We start from the raw sequence: 18,486 nt of genomic DNA on the forward strand, positions 1-18,486 counted from the left end.
ACCAGTGTTATGGTAGACATGGCTTGCTGGCTGCACTAGCCTGGCGATTCCATCTGTGGCTGCTGGCTCCAGCCCAGCTTGGAGAGACCACATGGCTGGGAGCTGGACCCCGTGGTTCTCATGGGCTCTGTTTTCAGGCTGCTGGATGCAGTCTCCTTTGCTTTCGCTTGCAATCAAGTCATGGCTCTCCTCTACCATGAAGGTCACTGAAACTGGGCAGAAGGTAGCAACATGCCATCCTCCCTTTAATGGGAAGGGGGGCCTAACTATTGCCTCCAGAAAATACAATAGCACCCTCCATTCCTCCAGTTGGTTCCTTCCCAGCCATCTCCCTGACTCTGTTAACTGTTCAGGGCTCTATTGAGGAGGATTTCCCATAGCTGAGCTTCCTCAGTGATGTGTAGGACAGATACCCTACTAGCAACTGTAAAGCATTCTCCTCATCAGGCTGATCCTCCTTTCCCCAGGGCTAATTGTGGAAGAGTGCTTGGCATTTGGCTTTGTTTTGGGGTCTCTGTGGTGACAGGTTTGGGAAGGGGGACACGTATCTCAAGCACCATGTGCTAAACTTTCACTTCACAGAACCTTAGTTTCATATCTGCCTTGGCTCATGAGGGAGGAGATAGATTTGGTGGGATTTAACTTGACTCCTAGCAGATCACAAATAATCAGGAAAGGCTCAAGACTGGAATAGCAAGGGGGGCCTTTGCAGGTCAGGAACAGATGTAGGTGCACTGGAAGGAAGGATTCTGTCCTGTCCTGGTCTTGCACCAGCTTCTCTCCTTGCTTTTAAGTACGAACACATACTAAGCAAAGTGCTTTGTATGTGGGGAGGGAGTTGACAGGGCTGGTGATATTTGCTCCAATCCTGTAGCATCGGTACCTTTAGAAGGATGGCCATATGCAGCATCACTGTGGGGGTGGAAACACAAGTAGCACCAGCCTCCCACTTAAGTAAGCTTGTCTGCCAAGTAAGGGTTGATTTTGAGACGCTCTGTTGAAGCATCTGACTTGGTTCAGGGTCTCAGCGTTTTCAGTACAATAGAGGGTAACCCCGCCCTTCTTCATCTGACTGAGAATCTGCCACCTACCTCCTGGCCTTATCCCTGGCTCTGCCCTTCATATGGGTGGTGTGGGGGCTTTTGCCCCAGTTACCCATCATGGGTGCCACCTCTAATCCTTACTGCAAAACATCTCCAGACTGGGGCTAGATAATCTGCTCCTTCCTGCTGTCTGAGAGCTGGCATTCAAAGGGTTAATGTGGGGAACCTAATTGAGGTGGTGTGGTGAGATGAATCTAATCTGTAGCACTCTGTTTAGATCCTCTGCTGGGATTCCCTTCCCACACTCCCTGTTTGTCTCACTTTTTGTTATAAATACTGCAGCATTTGAATTGAGTAATTGCCCTCTGATTTCCTGGACAGCAGCCTCTCTGATTCTCCTTAGCTGCCAAGCTCCAGGGCCTTAATTGGGTGCTTGGAAGTTGGGAGCATTCCCAGTTCCAGGAATCTAAGGCTGAGCTGCTGTGCCCTCCAGGCCAAAGCCAGGAGCAATGAATTCTCCCCAAGCAGAGGGAGCCGCAGCCCTCCGCTCCATTCTAGCGGCAGCTATTAAAAGCAGCTGCAGCTAGCAGGGGTCAAAGCCCTGCTTCCCTGACTGTATGAGGGCACCATGAGATCCCAAACTGCCTACATCCTTGTGTAGTTAACAGTTCAACTAAAGTGGCTCTTAGAGAAACCGCTGTTTGCACCAGCGAGGGACGCGATCTAACCCCTGCCAGCTGTGTTCAAGCATGGTTCTAATCTTGGTGTGAGTAGGGCCTAAGTGTCAATTAAATAACTCCAAGCCAAGCTGCTGCTGGAGCAGTTCTGAGATCCCCGTAGAGGTGTGAAGGAGAGGGGGAGGGCTGTACCTGCTATGGTGGGGCTCTGAGATGAGCTGCAGGACATAGGGGCTATGTGCCAGGCTCTCCATGTAACTGAGTGAAGGCAACTTCTGGGGCTGGTTTTGGGGCCTGTTCTCTGCTTTAACACCCCCTTGGCACTTGCTGCCACAGCATCAGGTGATCTGCTCAAAACGTCCTATAACATAGCGACAATCACAGCTGCACTGCTTGTACAGCCCCCAGCGCAGTGGGGTTCTGGTTCTTGACTGGGGCTTGTAGGTTCTACTGTAACACACCTACTGAATACTGTCCTGACTTGAAACACAAGACAAAGCAAGGGTCTGGGAGGGAGAGATGCTAACACTTGCAGCCTCGCCTGCTTGCATTCCAATGGAAAATGACAGGCCAGTGAGCCTGGAACATTGGTGGAAACGCAGCTGGAGTAGCCCAGGGCCTTGGTAACTCTTGGTAGAGTCTTTGTGTGACTCTTTCCTGCCTGTGGAGCAGCGAGCCCAGGTACTGAAGATGGGGCTGTGCATGTTCTCTGCTCTGGTCTCCTCCTCCAGGGCAGAGCCAGATTTGGGTGGGGATGTTCCTCAGCAACCTCCTTCAGGTCAGGGAGACTTGAGGCCTCTTGCCCAGGGGATGCTGCAGGCTTGTAGCGCCTCCTCGCTATTTGGAGGCATTGCCATGGTGTGCAGCCTGAAAAGGGTGTTCTCCCCTCCACACGTGCACTTCCAGTTTGTGCGGATGGCTGGAGTCCCACCGCCTCGCAAAGTGTCAGTGAGGAACAAGGATGCTGGGGTTACTGGAGAGAAGCGGGCCGCAGCGGAGGCTGGTGCTAGGTGGCTATTGCATTAGCCTTTCTTCTGAGGACTTCAGTCCAAACCCTGCCTTGGTCCTAAGTGGAAATGAGCTGGAACCAAATAAACAACGTCAAAGAGCGTTCCTGGCCTCAACCTGCCCCACACGGACAGAAACTGTTGGTAATGCTAAGAGGCAGGGGTGCTGCAAGTCATGATCTAGGTATATTGGCAGAGCTGCAGGGGGAGCCCAGGACTGGACTAGCAGGGGGGCTGTGGTTGGCATTGAGGGGCATCAGCAGAGGTATGGGGGGGATTCTAGGGCGGGCATATCGGGGCTACAGGTCAGGTTCACTAACTGGCTGCACGCCCCTTGCTTCATTATGTCACTTCAGAGTCTCCCCCCCCCCACCCTCTTTACTGCCATTATGGCAGATCCACTATAGCACACTGTGTGTGTGTGTGTGTGTGTGTATATACACCCCCTACACAAAACTATCACCCCAGGGGATGCCGCTGTCCATCTGCTGTCCCCAGGCATTTCTGAGCTGGCAAGAAAGCTGCACAGTGCTAATGGGAAGGGGATTTACAACCTCTGGTTTTTAACGCTGCAGTCTTGGAATAATCCCTGTGGCATTCTTCCCCTCAGTCTTGCCCCATGGGCCTGGCCGGCCTCCCTTGAGGGAGGTCTAGTAGCCAGCCCTGAGCCCAGCAGAGCTCATCAGCTGACTTGGGCCTAGCAGTGTTCCTCATCACTTCCCCTTCCAGCCCTCTCTGCAGGCCTGCTCAAGCACTGATGAGGCACTGTTTGTACAGTGCCTAACTCTAGAACAGGGGGTCCTGGTCCGTGCTGGGCTCCCAGGAGCTCTCAAACAATGCATAAGATAGGACAGCAGGTGGCTACCACCAGATGTGGGAGGAGTACAAGGACAATGACAACAAGGGCCAGCATCCTGGGCAGGGGTCCCAGCAGCCTAGGTGGCCAGAAAGCTCCTTTTCCATGAAGACCTAGTGGCACAAATGGGTCCCTCAGCTGAGGGCCCTAGAAGAGTGGAGCAGAGGTGAGGAGCTGATGCTGGGCAGCAAGAGGAACAGGAAACTGGCAGCCTGTCACCTGCCAGGAATCTGTCCAGATGAGTGTGTGTGTGTGTGTGGTGGCGGGAGAGACATCGCCTCCCGTTTGTTAAACCCCCCAGCTGGGTGGAGGGGACTAGGACGAGCTCTCGCCCTGTCCCACAACCAGGGTTGTCTCTGGAATTGCGAGGAGTCTGCAGTGCCACCTGCTGGACTGGAACATGAATAGCAGGAGTAGTTTTCGAGCGGTCCCAATGCAGCCTTTTTCAGGCAGTATGTAGGATTGGCTGGGCCAGGACTGTCTGACATCCCGCTAATGCTGTGACCCTTCAGGACAGGCAGCGAGGGCTACACAATTGAAACTGCCTGGTGGAATCCTAGGTGGGCAGAATGTAAATAGCCTGGATGTCCTGGCCGGATTCTAGCTGCCCCTTGTGAAAAGGGCTGTGGGATCGATGATCACAAAGATGGCCTCTCCAGCAGCACCATGCAGAACCAGGCTATTGGCCTGGCACGCTAGAATAGCACCCAGTGCACCTAGACAATTTCACTGAGGCTTGGTCCAGGTGAGGTCCTGCTGGGGCTGTAGCCCCGGGATTGTGAAGGTCCTGGCTCTGGTCTCTGCTGCACTAATGGGTGTGATGCAACTGGTTTTGTGTGGGGGATGCTCTTAATGGGTTGAAACCTGCTCACCGGGGGAAGACCTGTGTGACTGGCATGGGCAGGCTCCCGTCTGCACAAGGAGCCCCCAGCACTGTTCTAATTCCAAATTTCTTCTTGTAGATCAAGTACCATGAAGAGTTTGAGAAGAGCAGGATGGGCCCAAGTGGCGGCGAGGGTGGTGAGATGGAACGCAGGAACTCCCAGGATAGTGCCAACTACAGGAGACCTGTGGAACAGCATCAGCCGCCCCCTCCTGTCCAGCCCAGCAGCCCTGGTAAGGAGCTCTGAACGCTCTCTGGTTACGCAGATCACAGCCTGTCTCCTGCACAACCTCCTGCTTCTGCCTTCGTCTTCTGACACTGGTGCCCCAAAGAGGCCAGTCTTCAGTTCTCTGGCCGCAGTGGGACTACTGAAGTCCATGCCCAGTGGTGCAGAACTTCTTCCCAACATGAATGCGCACTTGTGGCTCCCCCTTAAAGGCCCCTCCCCCCCCGGACTATGAATGAGGCTTGTTCCAAAGAAGGGCAGCATCCCTGAGAAATGCAGGGCGCTGGGGTCTCCATAACCCAATACTCTTTGGCAGTTTGCCATGACTAACGAGGCCTGTTTCTTTCCCAGCCTACCAGCAGCAGCAGCCTCCATCTCAGTCCTATGGCTTCAAGGAGCCTGCAGCACCGGTCTCTACACAGCGTAATGCCCCTTCTGGAGGAGGAGGAGTGAGTATAGCCCAAAGGGTGGCAATAGTGCTTAACTTACCAAGCGCTGACGCTAGTTGGCGGGATCCCAGTAGTGGCCACTAGTTCCGGTCAGTGTTTTGCTTCAGTCATGCAACCTATCCCAGTGGCTGCAAACCCTCTTGCTTGGGGGTGAGGGTCAGGTATGGGGGGCCCACCCCTCATGCTATCCTGCAGCCATTATCAGGACTCATGCTCCTTGGCTCCCGTTACTTTGCCTTTTGGCTGCCCTCTAACTAAGGTGCATGGTGGGGGAAGAGCTCAAACTCTGCCTCCTGAGCCCCCCGGCCCAGTGTCTGGCCTGCTGTGAGCTGGGCCCAGCACTGCAGCTCGCTGACCAGCGGAGCTGTTGCTGCAGAGCCCAGGAGTGGATCCTTCAAAGCTCAATGCCCCTCGACTCCCCTTGATTGCAAGCTCTTCCCCATAGAAAGCCCAACTGCTCTGGGGGGGGCTCTGCTGGCTGGAAGGAGAGCAGGGGCAGTTGCCATGAACGGGCTGCGGGGGAGCTAGAGCCCCCCGTGTGTTGCTGACCCTCCTCTCCCCACCCCCCAGAAGCGGTTCCGTGCAGTCTATGACTACAACGCTGCTGATGAAGACGAGGTCTCCTTCCAAGACGGGGACACCATCGTTAACGTGCAGCAGATCGACGATGGCTGGATGTACGGCACGGTTGAGCGCACTGGGGACACCGGCATGCTCCCTGCCAACTACGTGGAGGCCATCTAAGCTGTGGCCCGGGGGCGTGGAGTGACACCCAAGGCCCTCTGTCATGTCTCTCTCGCCCAGCATCCCTTCTCCGCCGCGTTCTGCCATTACTCCATCAGAGCTGCACCCCTCGCCCATCAGTACTCTGCAGCAGGCTCTGGTTTCTCTTGCCAATTTAGCTTTGTTTTGTAGGTCTTATAGCTCTGTTGGGACTAGGTGGGAGATCTGTCCAGGGGCCACTCGGACTGGCCCCAACATTGCAGCTTTCCTCTTCTAATCTCTTCACTCCTATCTTTCTGAAGGGATGGGAGCCTAGCTACCAGGCGCATGCCCTGTATCCCCAGGGAATATGAGGGAAGCAACTGGAATAGCTGCGATCCTGAGCTAAGAAAGGATCCCAGCTGACCCATCTGATAAGACCAAACCCATCCACTTCTGCTGGGGACCAATCCAAGCAGCTGGAGTGGCAGCAAGGGACCAATGACTAGTGTGTGTCCCCTTAACAGCAAGTTAAGGGAGGGGGGTTAGTAGGGATCCCCCTCTCTAGAGCCATGAGTACCTCCCAACTGGAGGGAGGGGTTAGCTAGCACCAGGGAAGCCTGCAGTGATCTCTCATTGGGCCATCCCCAGTCGCCTCTCCCACCTCATCACCTCCGTTAAATGTTTCCATTCAGTCTCTCTCTCTCCCTCCCACTTCCCATTTTTTCACTCTTAAAACTTCATATAAAGTCAAAACTTAAAACAAAAAATATTAGTTCCAAAGAATCTAAGATCAATCAATTTTCAACTTTTTTTTTAAATCTGTTTTTTCACTCTGTTCCTCTAGAGTTTTCCTTGGCTGTTGTCACTGCCCGCAGAGGTGCTGGGATCCCCAGGGTCTGACTGGGACAGAGGCAGAAGTGGCAGGCGGTGGGGCTTTAGGGCTGTGGTCCTTTGAACAGGGTAGGGCTCTCAGAAGCAGCATCACACAGGCCTGGCCATGCCCTGTGAGCTATCCTGGATTGGGTCAACTCATCTCAGGACTATCTCTACACTCTGTGGGGTGATTGCTGCTGCACTGGGAGTGAGGAGTAGCCCATGGGCTGCTTATGCTTGAGGCTGGATGGGCTGCTTGTGTTTGGAGAGGGGCAGAGTGTGACTCCCTGCCTCCCCCCTGGTCATCCAGGAGTCCCCATGGGGGGTGGGGAGGAAAGCAATACCCAGAACCCCCTCTATTGGAATGGTATTTGGTTCTAGAGGGAAGGGCTCGTGCACCTTCCAATCAGCGTCTACATTTCACAGCAGCAAATTCCTTTTGATCCCTTACATAGAAGGGCTATTTCTCACCTTGCTCAGCAGCTTTCGGCCCAGGGTCACTGCTTACTCTCCATCCCCGCTGCTGGATCAACACGCTGTCTGCGTGGCTCTGGGGAGCGGTTCCTAGTCTCTAGTGCACCACCCATTGCCCCCATGGCTGTTTGGAGCCACTGACTGCTCAGTCTGGCCCTGCTTTCATCCTATGCCCATGAACAAACTGAGCTGACCACGGGAGAAATTCTGCCACAAGTGGCTGGCGGAGATGTCATGAAAGAGGTGTGAGGTGTTTTGGGGTTTTTGAGGGGGCAAAGACCAGGGACTGGCTCTACCAAGTTCCAGTTAGTTTCTGCTTTGCACTGGCATGTGCTTCACTCAGCAGGAGCCACTACTGGGACTGTGGTTCTGGAGAGTGGGGCAGGGGCAGGGAGGTAGAACAAACCTCCCCACACAACAGTCAGCCAACCCTCAGCTGGAAGGAGGAGAGGGAGCCAGCCAGTTCCATCTGTGCCTTTCCCAGGGGCAGCAGGGCCAGTTCCAGTTCCAATTCCATTCCAGTTTGAGCTAAGATGTTTTCAGCCTCCTCTCCGTGGAGGGGGAGAGTCAGTGGCAAAGGGACCAGGAAGGGCAATGAGCAGATACGTTCCGCCTCCAGCTTCTCTGCATTCTCACTGGGTCCAGGCTGGTGGTAGACATTCCTGGCTGCTGCTGGCTTGGATCGCATCAGGGACCAAAACTTCAAAGCACATCCCCAACCCAACCCAATGTTTTGGGCCCAGGGGCCACTATAACTGGAAATCTATATGCAGGGAAGATGATACTGTGTTGTCCTTGGTTAAAGAAGCTGGGCATTGAGAATAGCTAGCTATGAATCCTCCCGTGTTTCCCCAGTGGATCAACTCTGCTGCCCTCTCTGCCTTGGCATGCTAAGACGCACTCCCTGGTGCCTTTCTCCCTCTCAACTGGAATTCCATGTAGCATGACTGCCCTCATTATCCCAGGGGAATCTGACCTGATGGTGTATTACAGGGGAGGCTCTTTAAGGTGCATCCAGTGAGGTGGTCTGTAAGTTCTAAGCAGACAGGCCTGGCTAAATGTTCTGTAATTTTTAATTGAGCTTTGATATCTGGCTTTAAGAGTCAATGTGGGGTCTAAGCTGAGAAGCACATCAGTTTCAGAGTCTTCCTGATGGGTGCCCCTTTCTCACTGAGCGCACTGGAGACCTCTGCTTGTTCCCAGTACAACAGTACAAAACTGTTCCGGGTTTACCCCTCTGTACACTTCCACTTCTGCTCCGTACACTCTTAACTTGGTGCTGCCCTTTCAGGGGAAGGGAGAAACGGGCTGCTAGGTTCTTAAAATGGGGAAGCCACCCCTGAAATATGGAAGAGAACTCCACACATGGCCTCTCCTCTTTCTCATGCGCTCGTTGTTTCACTTCCAGAAGCACAATAGAGATGCAGAAGGGTGCCTAAGGGACACTGAATTGAAGGTGAAATGTTTGCGTGAGGGCCTAAAGGGTGGGTGGCAGAAGCGAGCCCTGAAACATGTCCCTTCCTAGTCTCTCTGGTAGTTGCTATAGTGCTGAAGCTTGTATGGGCAAGAGGGTCTCTGGTCTCCTGTCCCCAGATCAATGTACTGTACTAAAAGGGTTGATGAGCTGTTCCATCACACTGGACGAGCCAGCTAGCAGCAGGCTGGGGGATAATGGTGAACCTTCTGTTTTTAACCAGCTTTTCTGTTCATCTGTGGGAGACTTGGGAGTGGCATGGGTGAAAGGGGATGCAATCAGCCTTGGGCAGAGCATAAAAGTGACAGTGATGGGCTGTAGGGAATTGAAATCCTTGTGGTGCTGAAACATGTGAGCACAAGACCTGGGGGAATGGAGAGGTGCACATTCCTGATCACTGATACTCTGTTCTTAGAGCCAGTTGTCTGGGGAGGGAGGGGGGGGGGAGTAAAAATGTGAATAAACCTTTTTTAATGGACCAAATAAAAACACAGGAAACTAAGTTTTTGGGCCTAAAACTTTTTTAATGCTACCTTGAAACTCTTGTCCCTCCCGTTCCCCTGCCTTCCCCCCTCCCCTTTTTTTCTTCTGCCATGGAAAACAGACATCTTACTGCTTGATTTCTGCCTTCTCTCTGACTTATGCACTTTTTTGCCTTTTTTTTCATAGCTGAAAAAGTACCTAAACCTGTATTTAAAATAAATAAGTAAAATCTTAAAAGAAAAAAAAAGATAAAGATAAAAGATAAATTGCATCATTGTAACCATTTCATTAATGTGTTTTTGTGTTTAAACAAACAAGTCTTACATCTTAGCTTTCCAAGTTGCATTTCAGTGCCAGGTTTAGATCTTTTTTTTTATTATTATTATTGATGGTTTTTTTGTCTGTATATTTCTTCTGGTGGGCCTGAACACCCCCCAGAAAATGAAATTTATTTGGCCTTTTTAACTGAACCATTCAATGGAACAAACCAACAAATTCTCTTCCCGGTTTATTCAAATTTAAAATAAAAGTATAATTTTTACCTACTGACTGCTCTGGTCTTAATTGTGTTTTTAATTTTTCTCTGGCTTTAAACAGGTTACCAGCTATGCTGGAAGAGGGAGGGCAAGTAACAAAGAGGAAATTAATTTGAATCAGTTTGGTGTTTTTTTTTTTTTTTGATTAAAAACACTTTTTTCTGTGATGAGTGTGGTGCCCAGTGAAGTCTATTGGAAGCTAAATCAACATCCACACTTCTAGCTACCCGCAGGGTTCAGCTCTACCTCTGCCCCTGCTATGGAGGAGAATGGTTGTGCTTAGACCACTTACCTGGGCTTTCAGAGACTTGGGTTTCATTCCCAGCTCCACTATGGACTCCCTGTGTGACTGTAGCCATGTCGCTTAGGCCCTGATCCTTTACAGGTATTGACATTCCATTGAAATTGGTTACAAACCTAAACATCTCTTGAGGATCTGGGCCTTACACCAAACGTTTAGCTACCTGGCCCAAATTTTCAGAGCTCCACCACACTAGCTGTCTGGTAGCTCCCCCTGCACCCTGGTCTCCCTTATATCTGTTTGGTTAACCTCTGCCTTCAACCCCTCTGCAGAATGGGGAAAATACCTCTCTTCCCCACAGAGGGGAGGATAAATCTCTGAACATCTGTCATGAGAGCTATAGAAGTCAGTAAGTTTAGCAAGGTAAAACATTTGGCAAAACATCCTGGCTTTCTATGCCCTCTCTGTGGCAATGATCAATTGCTGCAGACATCAAGTTAATTGGTCAAATTGGAGACCTTTTCCTATAGAGGGGGAAAACTCCTTTTCCAGTGTACCTGGTCATACTTGAACTTTGAATGCCTCTTAAGTAGCCCATCATTCCTCTAGCTGATGACTAAATCCCAGTGGCAGAAAGCAGGGGCTAGTGCTTCACTTTGGCTGTTGGAGCCATGCAAGGTGGGATTTTCAAAGATACCTGAATGATTTAGGAGTGGAAAGTCCCCTGAAAGGAGAGAGAGAGAGAGAGAGAGGAATATTACATGGATCTACTTGAGGGGGGATAAAGGTCACCATTACTTTTAACTCCCTCCCATGAAAATAGGTGTTCCGGTGAAAATAAAGCAAGTAGCAGTGGATCTGCAGGGAGCAGCTGCGTCAGACTCCGAAGAAGGAAAAGTTTTGCAGGTCCCCTTTAAACTGGTTCCATGTCACTGCATCAAAAGGGCTTTGCTTGTCATGCCAGGGGAAAGGCACCAACCTGGCAGTCAAGAGCCGATGACTTCCGGTTCTACAGCTGACTTACTGGGACCCACCAGCACTGTCTCCACTCCAAGCAGAAGTCTGCAGCAGCGAATCTCAGCACCCGGGTCTAGGCCCTCGGTATTGTGCTCCTGTGCTAAAAATAGCTGTGTAAAGGTTTAGCTTCACAGCTGTTTTTAGCACTCTCGCATGAGCCCCAGTCTATAGATCCAGGCTCTGAAAGGCACTGCTGCAGGTTTCTGCTTGCTGTGTAGACATGCTCTGTGTGAGTCACTGAGAGAGAGTATACTCCTGTGGCCAGTAGAGACTGAAAATGTGGGTTCCATTCCTCCTCCTGTCACAGACTCCCTGTGTGACCTTGGGCAATCACTTAAATCTCTCTGCCTCAGTTTCCCTCCTGGAGATAAGATGCCCTGTCTCCCATTCTTTGACTGTCTTGAGTATAAGCTTTTTGGGATATAAGAACATAAGGCTGGCCAGACTGGAGCAGACCACTGGACCATCTAGCCTAGTATCCTGTCTTCTGACAGTGGTCAATGATAGATGCTTCAGAGGCAGTGAACAGAACAGGGTGATTTATTGAGTGATCTAGCCCCTGTTGCCCATTTCCAGCTTCTAGCAGTCAGAGGTTTAGGGACACCCAGAGCATAGGGCTGCATCCCTGACTATCTTGGCTGATGGACATATCCTCCATGAACATAGCTAATTCTAGGTTTCAGAGTAGCAGCCGTGTTAGTCTGTGTTCGCAAAAAGAAAAGGAGTACTTGTGGCACCTTAGAGCCTAACAAATTTATTTGAGCATAAGCCTTCGTGAGCTACAGCATCCAATGAGGTGAGCTGTAGCTCACAAAAGCTTATGCTCAAATAAGTTTGTTAGTCTCTAAGGTGCCACGAGTCCTCCTTTTCTCTTCATTATGTCATTAGCGGCAAGGGTGACAGGTTATTTAACTGGGGATTGTGGCCTTGCTTTCTGCCTAGGAAACGGTAAATGGGTTCTTAGCTCCTACACGTGCACTGAGCCCTGTGGAAGGGTGATATATATAATTATTAAAGTAGCACCTAGAGGCACCAACTGAGAACAAGGCCCCGTTGTGCTAAATGCTGCCCAGGCACATCATGAGATACAGAATTAACTACAAGAAAAGGAGGACTTGTGGCACCTTAGAGACTAACCAATTTATTTGAGCATAAGCTTTTGTGAGCTACAGCTCACTTTTCCACTGAATGCATCCGATGAAGTGAGCTGTAGCTCACGAAAGCTTATACTCAAATAAATTGGTTAGTCTCTAAGGTGCCACAAGTCCTCCTTTTCTCATCATCGCTGTCTCTCTACAGCCAGCCATGCAAACACACAGCAAGCCCCATGTTCCATGGTGATGCCTTAACAGGGCAGCTCAGGCCTGCATTGGGATGCCCAAAAAGGCACCAACCTATCCAGACCTGCTGCAGTGATGAGTGGGGTTTATAAGTGAGCCCCAGCCCCACAACATGTCCGACAGTACTAAAAGTCTGAGCCGTAACAAAAGCAGCCCCCAAGGGGCTGTCCCATTACCTCGCTCCTGCCTGTGCCTCTGCCCAGCCAGGGCCCATAGCTGCAAATATTAGCAGCAACACAGCCAGCTAGCTCGGCCTCCTGAGAACCAGCTGCAGCCTGGCACTTGGTCTGTTCGAAACAGCGGATCGCAAAGCAACTCTTCCTGGAGGTAAATTACTGTCGCTAGCTCTGCGGCGGGCTGAGCTCCTTTGTGTACAGTCGGAGCCTTAGGAGCCCTGGGGGGGCTGCCTTTGGACCCTCCTCCCCAGTTTGAACCTTTGCTCTCCACACCCACCCCTCCTTTTTATTTTTTTAAACTCTGCTGTCATCCTTGGTGAAAAGCTATAGCTCAAGCTGATCAGGCATCCTCACTCTGTCCTCTGGCTGGGAGAGGAGGGAAATACTGTGGGGGCTGGGGAACGAGATCTGGGCTAGTCCTTGTCTCTGCCATTACAGCCACCGTGCCTGCCTCCCTCACTGCAGCAGCATCTCCGGCTCAGGCTCTCCCTCCCCTGCAGCCCAAACAGGCAGCCTGTGCCCCTGTCTCCGCCACATCCACCATGCTGGATATTTTCATCTTAATGTTTTTTGCCATCATCGGCCTGGTGATCCTCTCCTACATCATCTACCTGCTCTAGGAGCCCCAACAGCAGTGCAGGGGAAGGATGAAGCACTGCAGCCAGCCATCCTGCCAGTCAAAGCATCATCCAGGTGAGGATTTGCTGCTGACGGTCACAAGCCATTTTAATTGCTGGGGAATAAGGTGAGGGTTAGTTTCGTTTGCAATGCTCTTGTTTTCAGCCAGCACTCTCATAGGCTTTCTGATCCAGACATGCTGCTGGCATCACAAAAGCCGTTTCCTGCACAGTAGCTGATGTGGGGGGGCGGGGGGGGGGGAGGAAGACACATTTTTGTTTAATCAGGCTGCTTAGAATAGTTAAATAATCTATTATTTTTTCCTCCAGTTCTATCTATCAGTTACTCCCAATCAAATTAAGGGCTTTCCGCTGCCATTAATAACCATGCTGTGTGTGCTAGAGCTTTCTGGTCCCACTGAGAAAGAAGTAAAATATAATGTGAGTTATAGATAAAATAAGTGAGTCTGGTTGCATGCTTTGAATGGAGGCAGATGGGTGTCTTGCAATATCTGGTGCTCTCGCTCATCATTTTAGCAACAGCTCCCACGTTCCCACTTTCACTGCCCAGTTGATAAAAAAATCTGATGCCTTTTGCCACTTGTGTTTCTATATGTGCAGTTTTCCCATCCTTAAGCATGTTTGGGGTTTCTGCAGCTCTCAGGCCTGGGTCAGACAAGTATCACCTTTTCCTCAGCAGCAGCAGCCATGCCAGAGCCATCAGGAGAAAGAGTTAACCCTTTGCAAGCAACCCGCTTCCTGAGCAGCTGGAGAGAAGAAAACCCCAGGAAGAGCAGCCATTGGACAGTGCAGATGTCAAGACTTATAAATGCCCTTGACAGAATGTCTGAGCTGTAATGCATCTGAAGAGCAAATACAAAGCGACCTGGCCTCAAGAATTGACAGAGAGAGAGAGAGAGAGAGCGCATGTGTGATAATGAAACCTCACTATGGAGAAGTGTGTTGTTTTGTTTGCCATGCTGGTATTAAGGAAATGTAACTTCATTGTTCCGTGGCCACATAGTTATCCCCCCTTCTTGGGAAAAGTACCTGCTGGTTTTTAGTTTTAGAAAGTATATATATATTTTAATTAAAAAAATTAGAAAAGGTTAAAAAAGCAACGCAAAATGAGAGCAAAATCTGAATATCACAATAGTATCTTATGCAGACATGTCACCTTTCATTTTAACTGATCACCCACTGCTTATCACTGGGCATTGCTAAAATGCAGCCACTTCTGGGGTGGAGGGTGGCAACTAGCTAGAACACTTCAGGAATGGCAGCAGGAATTTTGGACAAGGACTATAAAGGAAAATCCCTATGCATAAGAAACATACAAGGGACCTTTTGGCCCAATTCATCAAGACAGATGGTGCTGAGCCTGTGTTTGAAAAATGCTTTTAAACACATTTCTGCCACTAATCTGAGTGCCCAGCTTCTATAGAGGGGGCAACAACCGGAACACAGATTAGCCTCAGAAACTGCTAGATAGCTAGCAACTCGTACTCCAGGCCTATTCGGGGAGAGGTGAATGATACCATGTGCCCATCTGTTTTGCGGGTGGGGCCCCCCATAGCTCCAAATAAAGCCACTGAAAGGTGTGGGTGCTAAATTCCCTCGCTCAATGTGAGTTGTGTATCCAAACCATCTACTGCACCCAGCCAGGAGTTAGATCAAAGGGAGGTCAGAGCTTAATTTACCACTGCTTGGAGAGGTTTGAGTGAGAGGCTCTGGGGCCTTTTGGGAAATTTCCCTGTAGGCCAACGTGATCCTGAATCAAGCCACTGCCTCTGTGTATTATCCCCCTTACACAGCCTTCTAGTGTGCAGGACCAGGAGGGGTCTGGAGTGGGGAATGGGTGGGAAAGAGAAAAGAGGCCAAAACACCAGGGCCAAGATTTTAAAAAGTGGGCACTTTTGGTGCCCGTCTTGGACAGTCCATATTCGTGGCCACTTCCACAAAGCTCAACCCACTCCCAGTGCTTGAATTATAGGGAAAAAATGCCTGTGGGCCCTAACCTTTTGTCGACTCAGTAGCAGTGAGCAGTGCAGGCATAGAGCTCTGGCCTGACTGCTGCAGTCATGTTTAATTCTGCCTCACCCTCCAGACACTTTTTATTTTGGACAAATGCAAACAGTTTTCTGGAGTTAAAAATGGAATGAACAACAACATGAAAGGCTCAGTCATCCACTACTGTGTAATAAGCATCACATGTAATGTTTATTTCAGATTTTATTGTATAATGAAAACAACTCTCCTAGAAGGTAAGATTTTTGTATGGCTGGATTCCCCCTGCAGTTAATTCTTCCTGGGAAGCAATACACCCCTGGAACTAGAAGTTTTGTAATGGAAAAAATCTTGATGCATCCTTAACTCACATGACCTAGAATCATAGAATATCAGGGTTGGAAGGGACCTCAGGAGGTCATCTAGGCCACCCCCCTGCTCAAAGCAGGACCAGTCTCCAACTAAATCAATCCAGCCAGGGCTTTGTCAAGCCTGACCTTAAAAATTTCTAAGGAAGGAGATTCCACCACCTCCCTAGGTAATGCATTCCAGTGTTTCACCACCCTCCTAGGGAAAAAGGTTTCCTAATATCCAACCTAAACCTCCCCCACTGCAACTTGAGACCATTACTCCTCCTCCTGTCATCTGCTACCACTGAGAACAGTCTAGATCCATCCTCTTTGGAACCCCCTTTCAGATAGTTGAAAGCAGCTATCAAATCCCCCCTCATTCTTCTCTTCCGCAGACTAAACAATCCCAGTTCCCTCAGCCTCTCCTCATAAGTCATGTGTTCCAGTCCCCTAATCATTTTTGTTGCCTTCCGCTGGACATTTTCCAATTTTTCCGCATCCTTCTTGTAGTGTGGGGCCCAAAACGGGACACAGTACTCCAGATGAGGCATCATTATAATTAGGAGGAAATTTACTCTGAATTGTAGTGTTTGTGGCTTATATAAGCACTTTTGGGGTACAAGTGGCAAGAATAATTTGAAATTTGTTGATAAGAGTTTCTACAAAAAAAAAAAAGTTTACATAAAGATGGGAATTATGGTTATCATTGCCAGCTGAGTACTTGACATAGTACAATTTCCTGTCAGTACAAAATTTCCCAAGGGAGAAGTACAGTGCGTATATCTTTGCCTGTAGATCCAAATTGATGTTCTCCAGTGCATCTGCTTCAGCCCAAATTGCATTACACAGCATACCACTGCCAGGGCCCAATTGTGGGTCACAGTCAGGGCTTTAAAAAGGGTGAGAGACCCAAAATGAGGAACCTAACCCTTCTCTCCACCCCCACAAAACAGTTAAAATGGAAACTCTAAATGTTATGGGAAGCAACTCTTGAATATAAATAAAATGTTCAGTAACCTCAGTTTCATGAGTCTGTATTTCTGATGTCAACAATCTAAAGTGATATAGACTGAGAGAGCAGCAAGGAATGTGTGGAATGGCGCTTCAACTGGGTGTAAAACCAGTGACACTAATTATATCCTTCTATAAATGCTTTCTTTCCCCAAAGGACTTTAGCAACCTAACCGACTATGTATAACAATCCCTTCAGCCATATCCCAAATGCAACCAATTCGGCAGTGGAATGTGGCAGCTGTTTAGCAAGCACTGCCAACATTACACAACAGCTGAAGATGGGAAATGACGAATCCCTTATCCAATTGAAACTGCAGGGGGAGTTTTATGTAGGAGGAACGTAATTGCCCAGGATGAAATTTAGCCAGGATATCAGGACTAATATCCCTACTCTTTCAAGACCTACTGTGTGATCTTTAGGGATCAGAACTGTTGTCTTTTCCTATACAAACAGATTCAGGGTGAACTCTTGATTGCATTGTAGTTAATGGGAATTTTGCCATTGACTTCAATGGGGCCAAGATTTCACAGAGCATTTCTAGGAGTTCAGTGCCCCTTTAACATCATAGGGACACCAGTTCAGTACTGACTCAGAAGAAAAAGTACCAACTCCTGAATTGTCATCATCACCAATTCCTTTAGCACACTGGGTTTTCCTCAGTCTCCCATTTGATTATTGACTTAATTAGTGTAATGATGCTTAATAATGCCCCTTCCCCTACTCTGTGTCTGTCTTGTCTATTTAGATTGTAAGTTCTCTGGTGGCAGGGCCACCTACTGCTATGTGTTTGTACAGTGCCTAGCACAATAGGGCTCATTCTTGGTAGGCCTGAAGGCACTACCCTAATAAACATGGTTAGTAATAAGAAATTTGGGAGATCCAATGGGATCCTGACACAAGACTGTCTGGCTGCAAAGCTGGCTGTGCTGTGCTGTTTTTCAGTTTAAACAAATCTGTTTGGGAAGTCCTGTTTCAGGACAAGAGGTGTGAACTTCAGTTGTTTGCAAAGGAAAATCTCCTTCCTGAAGAAAGGGCTGGAGCACCAAGAAATTGAAACTAATGCCAAACACTCACTGAACTATTGTATCTATTAAAAAACAACCACCAATCATTATAATACAGGGACCACTGTAACATTTCAAGCTGGCACACCCATAAACTTAAATTCCTTGAAGATTTGCTAAGAGAAAGGACTAATATTGATAAAGTCAGTATTTCTTATCATATGTTGCTATTAAATCAAAGGGCCCCACTTTCTTGCATAGCTGCACTCTTACGACATTCTTTGTGAGTTGCTGCAATTTATTGCTGTTGTGTCTTCACTCATGGGTCTGGTTCAGTCATGGGTCATAGAATTGGCATATACTGGCGTAAGACCTACAACATGTTTGTGTTGTCTCATTTATAATTGAATCTTTTTCACTATACTACAGAACAAAGTTTCATAATGACTTTACAGATCCTTCCCATTATTCTATATTTTATTTTAAAATAGGTCAATAATAATTACACATAAAAGTGAGAGATAGATAGAACAAAAATGTGTTTTAAAATATTGTTGAAAATCCAGAACATGGATTTTAAAAACAATATTAACATACCAGTATGTTTCATATTTTGTTTTTAAATTAACGGTTTCATCTCTGACATCTGTTGGTGCACAGGTAAGTTTCTAGCTGAATGTTAGCAAAAAATTTACCTTCCACTCCCACCCATACATGCAGCCAAATTCTATCCTTGGATATGTTTTAAAAAAAAACAAAAACAAAACCTTTTTAAATAGAAAGTATCAGGAGTTATCAGCTCATTTCCATTGAAATCAATTGGGTGCAGATTTTCAGCTGGTGTTAATTGTCAGCTCCCACAATTTATGCCAGCTGAGGATCTGCCTCTTGGAGATGAACAGCTGTCTCAAATGGCAAAATTTGGCACATATTTAAATAATTTGGAAATATTTCAGATGGGGGAAAAAGGCATTTTAATAATATGAGGAAAATAACCATCATGTAAATAACCTAAAATGAAATATACTGTTTA

At 48.6% G+C, this 18,486-nt stretch overlaps 1 protein-coding gene across 1 annotated transcript in view; it reads left to right on the forward strand.

Moving 5' to 3' along the window:
- Positions 1 to 9,696, forward strand: part of LASP1 (LIM and SH3 protein 1) — a 53,487-nt gene extending 43,791 nt beyond the window's left edge. The window contains exons 5-7 of the mRNA XM_077806336.1: positions 4,546 to 4,699; positions 5,044 to 5,141; positions 5,712 to 9,696. Of these exons, the coding sequence (XP_077662462.1) occupies positions 4,546 to 4,699; positions 5,044 to 5,141; positions 5,712 to 5,885 (426 nt within the window). The 3' untranslated portion in view covers positions 5,886 to 9,696. The remainder of the gene's footprint in view (positions 1 to 4,545; positions 4,700 to 5,043; positions 5,142 to 5,711) is intronic.
- The last annotated feature ends 8,790 nt before the right edge of the window (positions 9,697 to 18,486 follow it).

The sequence above is a fragment of the Eretmochelys imbricata genome, chromosome 27 (assembly GCF_965152235.1).
Source record: "Eretmochelys imbricata isolate rEreImb1 chromosome 27, rEreImb1.hap1, whole genome shotgun sequence".
Lineage (NCBI taxonomy): Eukaryota > Metazoa > Chordata > Testudines > Cheloniidae > Eretmochelys > Eretmochelys imbricata.